The following is a 13,494-nucleotide window of genomic DNA, read 5'->3' as shown; positions in this document are numbered from 1 at the left end:
GCTGGCCACAGCTGGTTTTAAGCTACCAGGAAAGTAAACGTACTAGTCTAGAAAGATATTTATGACACTTTGTTGAGTAAACACCATGGACGACATTATCCCATTTCTGTAAATAATCAGAAAATAAATATATTGAGAGAGAATATTTGACTTACAGAAGGGTATTCAACAAAGGCATAAAATGGTTAATCTCTTGGTATGTGGAGGTGTAAGAGCTTATTTTCTCTTTATTTTTAATTTTTTCTATATTAAACATGTATTACTTGTATGATTTAAAAGTGTTATTACCATTATGGTATTTATTACTATTACTCTTTCTACACGAAGTGCTCTCTTAAGGCCTCTGTGTCATTTGTGGCTCCCGAGTTTAATTGGGTAAAACAGGAGACAGAGACAGATGTCGGCATTCTTTGATGCTGAATCTTGTAGGTCTTTAAGACCTGTATTTACCAAAAGCCCTGGTGTGGAGAACTTGTGAGTGGATACCACCTAAATAAATGATCACCAGGTCACTAGACAACCCCAGCGTAGGAGAGAATACAGATGGGGACAAGGTCAGGCGGGGTGGGGTGGAGGGGATAAAACCCAGGCTCAAACTGCAACTCTGCTCTGACAAGTTACTTTTCTGTTTCAAGCGTCAGTTTTCTTATCTGTGAAATGGGGATAACACAATGAATCTTTACAAACCAATGCCTTTCATGGCACCTGGGTGGCTCAGTCGGTTAAGCATCCAACTCTTGATTTTGGCCGAGGTCATGATCTCAGGGTTCATGAGATTGAGCCTCATGTCAGGCTCTGCGCTGATAGTGTGGAGCCTGCTTGGATTTCTCTCTCTCTCTCTCTTTCTCCCTCTCTCTCTCTCTCTCTCTCTCTGCTCCTCCCCTGCTCTCTCTCTCTCAAAATAAATAAACTTAAAAAACAAAACAAAACGAAGCCTTTCATTAATGACACCAAGGAAATCAAGAAGGGAAGGCCAAAAGAAACGGTTGTGTGTGCCTGTCACTGTTTAAACGTTTGAAACAGAAATTTCTTAAGTGCAGAAAAGGAGGAAACAGCTACCCTCTGAGAGAGGGAAAGGAAGGTGGAAGCAGAGCCAGGGGTAGGTGAGCAGCACATGTTGAAGCTACAGGCTGCCCTGGAGGCAAGCTCGGCCCAGAGCTCTGGAAAATGCTTACGGGGGCTTCCTGCAGACAATTATCAGATCGCATCCCAAACCCAAAGTGATGCTACAATTATCTAAGGATCTACCATAGATAAAGCACTGTCCTCACAAGCAGAGAAGACGAGGGAAGTGGAAAAAGAGTTTAGTGTCAAAGTTCAGACCAAGTATATAAAGATTCCAAAATATAAAGAGCCATTTGGGACATAAGCTTCAGGAGGGACATTTAAAAGCTACCTGGGCACATGCTACTACTATCTGGGAAACCAGGGAAGCTTCCTGGGAATGAGGGCAATTCTGCTACACCCTAAAGCCACAGTAGAGTTGCAGCAGGTGGTCAAAAGATGGATCTGAATTCCAGAGAGGGAACGGCACAGGGACCCAAAGGCACCAGTATGTCTCGGTGGGAGGAGCCCACTGAGGCTAGTGTAAGATATCTGCTGAGGAGTAATACTACCAACAAAAACTATTATTAACCATGAGTCAGGGGTACTAAAATAAGGGGCAGCGAAAGAAAATGTGGAGGACTCAAATGTCAGGGTGACCTTCTAGACGAGTGGGGATGCACGAAACATTCTCCACAGGGATGCCATTAGGTGAATTTGGCTGGATGTATGAGTCCAATTTGCAGGGAGAGGGACTGCAGGCCAGAGGTCAGGAGACTATGGCCACAGTCCAGATCCTGACAGCTACAGCTGGTGCAGCTGAAGGCACGCAGGAGAATGGCTAGGTGCGAACACACAAAAAAACAAGGATGCAATCTTATTAGCCGGTCCCAGGATAGTTTTCAAACTCTAGGCTCAACACAAGCACTAATATCTGCATGAAAAGAGTGGGGAGATCACCTCTAGCTATTGACTTCTTATTCTGGTGTTCAATGGATACCATGCCCCATTCCACCAAAGAACAGCATCCTATCCTGAAAGAAGACAGTGCTGAAAGGGAAAATGATGATCCTAAGACAGAAACATTGAAAATCTAAAACTCCAATTTGCCATATGAGCCTCAAAAATTGTTCAGAGCACAGCACTGTATACTATCAACCCTAGACTGATGGTTCTGACCACACTTAAGGACAAAATTATAAACTCTACAGAGAATTTCTTTTCCCTTGAAATATTTTCTCTCCTCCAGGGAACACTGTGGCCCTGTTCAGACCTAGTACCGGTCCAGAAACCCCAGGTCATCTTAATTTTCTTGCCTCAGGTGACAGGAGACAGAGCAGCTGAGGGTAATGTTTCCTACCACTAAGAGGGGCCACTAAAGAATGTCAGCTGGAGGTTTCAACAAGCAAATCTTATTTCGTAATCAGGAGAAGGGAGATACAAGGGGGGAGAAAGGGGAGAACTGAAAGCACACCACATAAAATAAATGATGGTTTTTTAATATACGGAACTAAGGGTGCAACAACACTATTAAGGAGACGAAAGGCACGAAAGGGTGAGAACTACATTCTAGTTCCAAGGAACCATCTGTGTGCCCACCACAAAATGCAGCCACTCATCTTCGTTCCCACCCGGAAAAAAGCACCATGCACAGCAGAGGCCTCTGGGAAAGGCTAGCACATCCCTGGCATCCAGGAAGGGTAAAACAAGGACGTTTTTCTCCTAGAGAGTTCTTCCTAAGTCAAGTGAAGAAGAAATGCTTCCTTTCAACTACTCAACAGCCCAGTCTGCTGTGAAGCTCAAAGCCCCCTTGGAAAGCTCCAAAGATGTATGGTGAATCACTCACGAAGACAGTGAACGATGAGCTGGTCCACATACATAATTTTCTAAGTAAATTTACTTCTTCCACCCTGAGAACCCTGACAACGTTCAAACTTTTAACCATTTTGAAGGATGAATTTCTTCAAAATATATTAGACTGAACCACATAAAATTAGCATTTTTGTAGGACAAAACTGGTCAAAAAATAACAAATTCATATGTTTCAATCATAGTACATGGCTTCCAACTTCTTTCACAGCAGGAATAGGCAAATTTTTTCTCAACAGGACAGATCGCAGATAGTTTAGGCTCTGAGGGCCAAGAGGCAAAGTAGATTATGTAGGTGCTTACATACCCATTTAAAAATATAAAAACAATTGTCAGGTCCTACAAAAACAAGTGTAGGCTGGATTTGGCCCATGGGCTAGTTTGCTGACCTCTATCTTACAGTGTATGAGGGTAAATTTTTTCTGATGTTCACTGTGAAAACTGCTAATTTTAGGGTAACATAATAATGCTGTTGGAGGATACTAAAGTATACGTGTAAAAGCTGTTTATCCCCCCGCTGTGGGCTGTTATCGCTGGTGGTTGGTCTGAATCTCTGCTCTGTTGTCAGCTCTCCCTTCCTCCACTGCTTCTAACAACCTGGCTTATATTTTAGAAGCAATGGTCTGGGGGAGGGTTTGAGGGCAGTTCTAACTTTTCTATGAAGAAAAACATGGAGGTGTACAAGGAAATGGGACTTGATATGAGTAAACATTGAAAAGAATATGGGAGCAAAGGCACTGTGGGAAATTACCCCAAGCACACCCCTGATTTGAAGCCAAAATTCCAGAGGTCCAAAGGAAGCAACAAAAGCAAATAAATATGTAAACAGCTGGCCCAAACCTAAAAGTCTAAATGGGGCAAAAAATAAGTTTAAGACAAACTCTCCTTTATAGAAATAGGAGAGATTATTAAAGGGGCAATAATAATTTTTCTCCTAAATTAATCTGAGATAGAGACAAACAGGAAAAGGCCACAACAGTAGCCATTCCTGAAAGACTATAATTGGAAAAACAAGTTTTGTGAGACACTGAAAGTCATCGCTGAGGGAATCAGGAGTTTCCTCCTTTGGAGAATGCTAACAAATAAAGAGTCACGGGCTCTCTCCTTAACACGTATTCAACAACGCCATGCCCAGAGGACTTCTCTTCTGGGTCCGGGAATTTTTTTACTCAAAAGAATTGTAAAAAGCAGTGGGAAATGATTTTAATTTATGGCACTCCTACTGTTTCAAATGTTATATATTGTGATGAAAAGGAAAACTTAAAAAAAAAAAACAACCCCTATCTATGAGCGGATGCATTGAAACAGAAGAGGGAGACTACTGCTGATACATACTTCTGGCTTTCTATGGCCACTGGATTAGAAAAAGCCTAATTTAAATAACATTTCCCATCATTCAATATTAAAAACGTACCCTAGAGCAACGCATCCTCCTGCATTTCTAAACACTCTCATTTAAATGTTACAAACCTTTACTGTAATAGTCTACAATGAAACTTAAAGGAAAAAAGAAGAGGGACCAATCCCATACGTACATGAGCTGCCTGGGTGACAGTGAGCCTCCGGGTACCGTCTGCCCATAGCGACCAGTCAGCACATTAGCAGGGGCCTCGGCAGTTTCCAAGTACTCAGGAAAGACTGAGATGGTTAGCTGTCATGAGGGATGGGGGTGGGGGTGGGGGTGAGACAAAAAAAAAAAAAGTAGAAACAAAACAGATTTAGGATAATGACTGCATTTTTTTTCATTAAAATGCTAATGATGACCACAAATTTCCAGCTAACCACATTTATGAATTATTCATAGTCACATGCAAGATGAAGTCCCCCTGTCACTGCAGGCGCACACAGAGCCTACTGATGGTTAGCATGTGGCCCCTGTAATAAGTGTGACAGAAGTGCAGGTCACTGCAAGTCTATCCATCAGGGCTGGCCCTCCCTGGCCCTCTTCAGAAGACCAGGCAATCCCACCCACATTTTGTTGGTGTTCCCCTCAACTCTTCCTTAAAGTCAAGGAACAACTCTAGCCTGGTTCTTTGTTGTGACATCTGAACTAATATCCTGTAAAAACTCTAAAAGCTTGAGAGAAAAAAAGAAATCTGCTGTACTGGGTAGAGAAGACATCAGACTGATTTTTTAAGAAAACTTTCCATTGAAGTATTACATAAATATAGAAAGAGTACACATACCATTAAGTAAACAGCTCAATGAATTTTCCTAAACTGACACACCAGATCAAAACCTAGAACATTATCAGCACCCCAGAAGCCCCCTTCATGTCCCCTCCTGAAGTCAACTGAATGCAAAGATTACTTCTGCTCATTTTTGTAGACATCACATTGATTTGCTGTCATTATTAATTTCTCATTTAAAAAACACACACTGAACACTCCTATATGCCAGGCACTGAAATCCATAACCCTCTGATATTAGAAGAATATTAGAATTAGAGGAATAAAGACAAACCTAGTTACAGCAAGGTTGTAGGTAAGAGCATTGGGATGTTGGAGGCAATAGATGAAATGACAATAATGCTGTAGATAAAACAGCTGGGAAGGCTCTTTACTGAGAATGGGTTGACATGTAAATTGTTTGACAACCTAGATCTTGAAAATCTTGGTTTCTCACTCATGCTACCCTCCAAAATTGAAACAGCCCAACCCTGTTTTAAGGTAAATAAACACATACACCAGTGCATATCAGGACGGATGGGGCATCTGTGAGGCGAGCACATCGATAGTAGAACTTAGCAGTATGAAAAAGCATCTTGTAAGTAAAACATCCAGAAGAACGATCTGCCTAAAATGACCTTTGGCTTGGGGTGCCAACATTGCCAAAGGTTTACATAAGTTTCATTCAGTGAAACCAGTACCCACCATCTCACAAGGCTTCAGAAGATGCTTCAATTCAAAGACCCCTCCAAGCATGACCAGGTGAATAAAAATGAAGAGTCAGACATTTGAAAATAAAGACAAGGAAAGGGAGTACAGTTGGCCATGGCTCCTGCCTCTGAGATTGCCCAGCGTAATGCTTCTTCAGACAGCAGCAACGCCATCCCCCTCAGGCTCCTGTCCACTTTCCACTTCAGGTTCTGGCAAATTCAGAAGTGCGGGAAGTGACTTAGTTCTTGGAAAGCACTCCAATAAATACACAACAGCAAGGTTCATTAGAAAGTCTAATGCAACGGAAAACACCTTAAAAAGTAGATTTTATGTTTTGTAGGCAGATTTTGTGATTTCAAAAGCTGTGAGGCTTCCAGAGCTGGTCTATTCTGTTACCATGAACACCTCCAGGCCATCTTTGGAAGATGGCTGAATTTCAGAATTCTAGATAAACATGTCACTGTCATTAAGTCAGCCAGGATGGACATGGTTCCAAAGAGATCAGAAACCTAACTGGGCCATTCCTCTTTGCATCCCCAGGGCATAGGATTCATAGCAAACAGTCAACAAGTATGGAATAAATCGACAAGCCAGTACATAAGTCAAGAGCTCTCACAACTAAGAGGTAAAGAGGCTAATTAAATGGTGAGAACAGGAATAGTCTATTCCTTCTTTTCTCAACCTAATTGACTCAAAGCCAAGCTGCAAATCAGACTCAACTGCATTTACTCTCCTCCTCACAGAAAAAATCTTTATGAACTCATAAATGCATATAGTGTGGTAAGTAAGAGGATTCAGAAAAAATGAAATTATGAAAAACAGGATGCCTCATAAATGGGAAAATAGCTAGGTGCGAACATTTTGAGCATGCAAAGGAATAGAAATTGCCCACTTTACATCTGTCTGCCTTCTTTGTTACCCTTCTGTGTGAAGGACAGGACGTCATTACTCTAACAGCATGGTGCCTCTCCTCCCAGATGCTCATTCACACAGCAACCTACTCAGGTTCAACCCACTGGGGCAACAGATAGTAATGAGATAATCAAGTCTGGCTTCCTTGAAAATCCAGAAAATTCACTCACTACAGGTCTATGTTTTTGTCCCTAATATATATTTATATTATTCATCATTTCGCATCTTTTACAACACATAAGCTCTGTGGTATCACTGACCCTACTGAACACATTTTACACATTATATGGCAGCACGCTCCGGTACTGTCTGGAAATAACTTTAATGATTAAATTTCCCAAAGCCAGGAAGCGTGGGTTGTTGCTGTTTTTTGTTTTGTTTTGTTTTGTTTGCTTGTTGTTGTTGTTTTTTTTTTAGTAGGTATTATGGGACATTTTTCTGACTGTAAAAAAAAAAAACTCAGTCCTAAAAACATCAAATCTGTTTCTGCCCATCTGATCAGCCAATACCCCAAGAAGGAAACAAATCTTTGAGACTACCATTCTTTTTCCTATTTTTAAGAATACTAAGAAACCAAGAGGAACAATGCACTATTCACTCGAATGCAGGCCATTGAGGGGAGGAGAGGGATATTTATGCCTGTCCACAAAATGTTTAGTATGCAACTTTTTAATTACTATATTTATGGGACTATCCATAATATATTCACTAACACAAATGCTCTACAGGGCCATTTATCCTCAACAAATACATTAATGTTTCCCTCCTCTTCTACAAACCCTTATTATGCTGATGTGAGGCAAAAATGCCAAGAATTCTCCCCAAAATAAACATTTCATGTCAACAACCACTTGCTCCACTATCTCCCTTGTTAACTATTTTATGATATTGTAGCATCTCTACTTAAGTATTTGCTGCTATTGACCTAAAAGACAAATCTGTAAACAAAATGTTAAAAAAAAGACTTTGTTTTAATGAACCATTTTTTGAATAAGAAAGCTGGTGCAAGCTACTAAAAAAAATTGGTTATGCTCCTCACAAATATTCTATAACTCATTATAATTCTCTGCCTCACTATGCTGTTATAATACTATATAATTTCTGCTTTTTAGAAACCGCAAGGAGGAAGAAGATCTTGAGAATGATCAAGATTTTCATAACAGTTGAAGGACTGACTACCCATCTAAGTAATAAAATGGGTTTAGCTTCAACCGTACTGGATTAAATTTTTTTTCTAAAATGTAATGCCTTCTCGGAACATACAGAATATAATTAATCTTTGGTGACATGGGATCATCAATATGACTATCAATTATCTTGCTCCGTTGGAACATGAAAACACTGAACTAAAGGAGCTGGCTCAGGGGATACTGGGCAGAGGCTGAGTTTCTACGGCCATGACCAGAGCTGGCAGGATTGAAGTTCCTCCCAAAGCCAACAGGACACTCTGAGAATCAAAACTAAGATTGCGGAGTTTCAAACAGCAAGGAAAGTACAGGTATAAAAACACCCTGGAGAGCTAAAGGTGAAATCCAAGTTACAGATCCAGGTCTAGAACCAAGCAGAGTCAGGATCCTAGAGGAAGAAAAAAATCAATGGAATAGAGGGACAGGGTGCAATACTGGTTTTGTGCGCACTGCTGGTAAATGGAACACACCTGCCTATGAAGGCCAGTGGCGAGACAAGCTTCGGAGGCACAGAGGGCTGTCTGCTCTTCTACTCAAAGGCCGCTGACTGCTCTGCTCCAGGAGACACTTTGGCTGCCTTTCATATCCTTATCTCCTCGCCCTCGCCCCAGCCCTCAAGAGTCAAGTCTCATTGCGGTCAGAGTAGGAACCTTTCCCTTTCTCAAGTCAGCTATGATTTTGGAAACCAAATAAAATTTAGAAGAGAATGAAACTTAAAATACCAAACTCCAGATAAGGTGTGAAGGGCACAGTGCACAGACTCTGAACCCATACTTGGGCAGCTGAGATGTCTTCTTTGTTTATTCCTTGGTTCTTACAGAATGCGAATAGTAGGGCTCATTTGAAGTCAGTTAGTACAAACACAGCCAGGCCTAAAACATGCCCTGGGGTGATATTTGTAAGTTGACTACTGTTATTTAACAAGGACTTCTTCTAGAGAGATCCAATAAGCCAGGTATCTAGAAACACAATGGAATTAATTGCTCTGCCGTGAAGCATCTGTGGGGATGTGGGAATAAACTCAAGGGTTGGATGAATGAGGGTTTTGCCACTGGAGAATTAAGTGGTTGGGGGCAAGTCGATTACCCTGTATGCCTCATCTGTAAAATGGGTTAATGATACCTTCCTTGTAAAGGTGTGAATAAGAACAAAATGTACAGCTCAGATGATATCAACAAATGTAAATTAAACCTTAATTAAGTGGAAGCACCGCACAGAAGCCCCTATGACACACAGATCTTTATTTAGAGCTGAGAAAGTCATCTGCCTTGCGGTTTCCACCCAATTCTTGCCAACTCATATGATAAGATTCCTTCCCCAAATTATTTTCAGCAGAACTTTTGGTTTATAAAATGTTTTTAACTTAACTGCTTAAATAAGAAGTATAAGTACTACTGCATTTTCAGATTTTAAAAAAAGCTAGAACGTAACCCCTCCCCCCCCATTATGGTATTCTCAATGTGTTTCTTTCTGAACGTTTTCCTATCCGAGTTAGTTCTTTTCTCTTTTTCCCATTTTTTTCTTTTTTGAGTCTTTTTGGATCTTTCTTCTCTCTTTAAGTCAAGGCTTGCAGAAACAGTAATTAACATCTTTATGTTATTCGGAAGTTTATAAAGCACTTTCAAATACATTACTTTATTTCCCTTAAATTACTTCTACTTGTTTCTCTTTAGTTTCCCTTGCCCCACTTTCTAAAACACAGGCAGAACTTTCTAAAATCAGCAAAGTAGCAATTTTTACCTTTCCAACTGCCAACACATTAATACACAATACGTTGTATAATTGTCTAAAGTATACAGTATACCTAAATCCTAACACATCCAATTCTTCTTGTGAGCAATTTTTTTTTCCTCTGCAGTGATGAGCTTTTGAAGTTAATATACAGCAAGAATTACGTAAATGTACTGACATCTTAAAATAAAACAGGTGAATGAATCTCTTTAGGAATCATCAAAAATAATAAATGAAAAATAAAAGGTGAAAAATGCAGAAAGATAAAGTTCTTGTTTCAGCGTTCGGTAAAATTTTCATTATCTTATCAGAGCTATTTTTCTCCAAGCTCTGCATTAAATAATCTGATTCTTAAATCTGTGAAAACCACAGGGGATGTGCCCATCTCATTAAAAAAGATGATCTTTTGAGTTATGATGATGAGAAAGAGCATCTATTTTTGGTTTTAAGGACAGAAGTATTTCCTGCTTGTTGCTCAGAGGCAGTGACACTTCTAGTAAGCTTTAGCACAAAACAGATGCCTAGCACTCTACCTATCGTGATGAAAACAAGAACCTTCGAACAGAATGTTTCCTCTCTAAACTTCTTTATGCTCTCAGTCTTGATTTATCAACAAAGAACATGGAGCGCTTGAAACAGGAAAATATTAATTCTATCATGTGAAGGTAAACATTATTTTGTTTTTCGAAAAAAAGATGTTCTAAACTCTAGATTAGGAGTAAGATCAGATTCCCTGATACTCATTCAAATCCTGCAGGACACAAAACCTTTAAAATTTGAATTAGCTTCCTCTTTGCTTTACAGTGACTGACTAGGCCTATAATAATTTTACAATCTTTGCTATACCTTAATAATATGTTAAACATTGTAAAAGAAAAAAATCACCTGCTACTGTTAAAATGGAAGTACTATTTAAAGACAAAGTTGAAAGAGAGATTATATACGGTCCAGATTCTGCTATGGTGTTTACATGTCCAATAATGTAAGCTCTGGCACATTATAAACGCTCCCACATTTCATAAGAGGGAGTGATTTTATCCTAGAAATGGAGAAGATGTCATGGTCTAATGTTGTTCTGTACAATCTACAGAGATAACTCATAAAAATGCAGTGTCCTGCACAATACAAGTGGGACCACATAGAAAAGAATGTTTTTCCACCTTGGACACAACTCAAATCAAACTAGTACAAAATCCAAGAAAGACTGAACCAAGTGAGATTAAGGTTATGGAAAAGCATAGAAAGTGGAAGTTATTTCTTTACAATGTTGAAAGTGTATATGGGGCACCTGGGTGTTCAGTCGGTTGAGCTTTGGCTCAGGTCATGATCTTGCGGTTCGTGAGTTCGAGCCCCACATCGGGTTCTGTGCTGACAGCTCAGAGGCTGGAGCCTGCTTCAGATTCTGTGTCCTCCTCTCTCTCCGCCCCACAGAGCTTGTGCTCTGTCTTTCTCTGTCTTTCAAAAATGAATAAACATTAAAAAAAAAAGAAAGAAATTGTATGTTATTTTTGTGACTGGGTTTGAGGTCACACTTAGAATTTATACTTTAGAGACAACTGAGCCTTTTTCCTGTTATCTACTCAAATCAAGAAAGGGTGACAACTAGCTCATTTTGACAATGAGTACATAACAGGAAAAAGGCTCCATTTTTGGATGAAACTGAAAAGTATAATAAATGGAATCCATCTTGGAATAACCAAATAAACTTTTCTTTAATGGACCAGACAACCATGAATCCAAATTGAAAGGCCAGATATCAAAAGTTCACTAACAGGGATTTTCAGTTGTATGTGGTAGATTACAATCATGTGCTTAACTCTGTTCCCTCTAAAATGCCACTAAATGACACTTAGCAAGAGGCAGAGATATACATATAACAAGAAAGAGAATGGAAGAGAAGAAACTTAATGGAAAAAAATTCTGGAAAATAGAAATCAGATGGGCCAATGATGAGTAAATTTGCAATGCAAGGACAGACAAAACTTAAATGTCTACAGACAGAACCGTCATGAAGAAGTAAGCCAATATGGGTTATTTAGGAACCTTAGGAAAGTGCAAATTCAGGCACAGTTTCATCAAAAGTCCAGGCTGGATGGAGAGGGCAGTGTGGAGATGCCACTGAAAACCAGAGTAATGCTTGCAAGACGTTTTAAGGAGCAAACTTCCAGATCCTTCCTCCACCATGAAGCCTGTCAACTATCTCTCCCTCCATCTCAGGTTTGCTCCTTGCAAAAGTTAAACCCAAGAAGGTCTGGACTCAGGACACTAGGAACAATGACCTAGTAGAGACATCACACTGAAAGAGAGGACTGAGTGAAAGTGGACACTCTGAATGGAGAGATCCACAGCCCCTTCCCTTGCTGGGTTTCTACAGCACCGGCCACGTAGGAAATTAGAAGACTTTTCTAGAGAAACTAACCAGCCCGAGTAAAGAGATCTACTGTTACTAAAACTACAGACAAAGGGGGCTTCTGAAAAGAAAAAGCCATCCAATAGTAAGACCACCAGTTGACGAGAGAGAGAGCTTGTCAACTTGTTCATGCAGAGAACTTCCAATCAGTTTTCAGTGTCTCCACGTATATCAAATGGACAGCAATCACCAGACATGTGATGAAGAGTCTAACATGACAAACAGAAACTTTAAAAGGAAACAGAGTCAATGCTAGAAGCTTTGGAAACTTCATATATACATTATTAACTCCGATGGGTAAAAGATATTGCATCCATAAAGCAAAAAAGAAGAGGATGCTATAAAAATAGAAATATTGAGTGAACAGGAAAGAATTCTTAAAAATTCATATTATGATCATAGATATAAAAAAATCCATAGAATGGTTAGAAAATAATAAAGGTAAATGCACCCTGGAGTAGAAGAAAAAATAAAAAAGAGGTTAAAAAAATTTTTTTAACAATAAACTGAAGGAAAAATACAAAAGTTCCAGCATTTGACAAGTAAGGGTTCCAAAAAAGAAAGAATACAAAAAACAATGGGAAGAAAATTATCTTCCACCACCCCCTGCAAAATCTTCACAATAAATGAAAAAAGTTACAAAAACAAGGCACGTTATGATGGATTCTCAGAATATTAGGAGACTAAAAGAAAAGACTCTAAAGGCTTCCTCCCTCCGCTCAAAAAAGTCACATGTAAAATAACCAGAAACAGAAAAGCTTCCAACAATTCAATAATAAAATTGGAAGCAGACAAAATGGAATGAGGCCTCCAAAACTCTCAGGGAAATTAATTTCCAACTTTAAATTCTATACCAATCATGTATGAGGAGAGACTAAATGATATTTTCACACTTGCCAGATCCCAAAAAAAAAAAAAAAATACATCATACACACTCTTTCTCAAGAAGCAACTGGGCAATGTGCCTCCGCAAAAGAGAGACAAAAGCAAGGGAGATGCCACCCATCCAGGTCAATTGAGAATTCCCAACATGATAGTAAAAGAAAATTCCAGGTCCACAGCTGTGCATAAGGTCTCAAGAGTAAAGTCCAGAATGGAGCACGCAAGCAGAAGGTTCTGGAAAAAAATGTCATACACACATATGTGCACATGTAAGAACTGAGACAAAAGCTGTTGTGTCTGACCTTATTTGAGAATTTGGGGATGAATAAGTGAATCAAAAAAAGGAACTTAAGTATGCTGCACATAACAGAATATAAAGTCATAGTACACTGCATAGCTTAGCTGTGAAAAATATTTATAGTGAAAGTAAGCTGAGATACAACTATCTTAGAGAGTGAAGGAGAATAAAACAAAGTTAACTCCTAAAAACAAAACAGAAAACCCCAGAGCTAACTCCTTAACTTCCTTCATAGGAATTCAATGTTTAATGTGCAAAATTGAAAAAAAAAAAAGAAAAGAA

At 39.4% G+C, this 13,494-nt stretch overlaps 1 protein-coding gene across 9 annotated transcripts in view; it reads right to left on the bottom strand.

The window, feature by feature from the left end:
• Window positions 1-13,494, bottom strand: part of APBB2 (amyloid beta precursor protein binding family B member 2) — a 383,377-nt gene that overhangs the window by 233,202 nt on the left and 136,681 nt on the right. For all 9 annotated transcript variants that reach the window (XM_042936518.1, XM_042936521.1, XM_042936515.1 and 6 more), the window contains exon 4: window positions 4,449-4,564. In XM_042936518.1, coding sequence (XP_042792452.1) covers window positions 4,449-4,494 — 46 coding nt within the window. In that variant the 5' untranslated portion in view covers window positions 4,495-4,564. The remainder of the gene's footprint in view (window positions 1-4,448; window positions 4,565-13,494) is intronic.

The sequence above is a fragment of the Panthera leo genome, chromosome B1 (genome assembly GCF_018350215.1).
Source record: "Panthera leo isolate Ple1 chromosome B1, P.leo_Ple1_pat1.1, whole genome shotgun sequence".
NCBI lineage: Eukaryota > Metazoa > Chordata > Mammalia > Carnivora > Felidae > Panthera > Panthera leo.
Note: the sequence above shows the minus strand (reverse complement) of the source record. Positions and strands in the feature narration are given on the sequence as shown.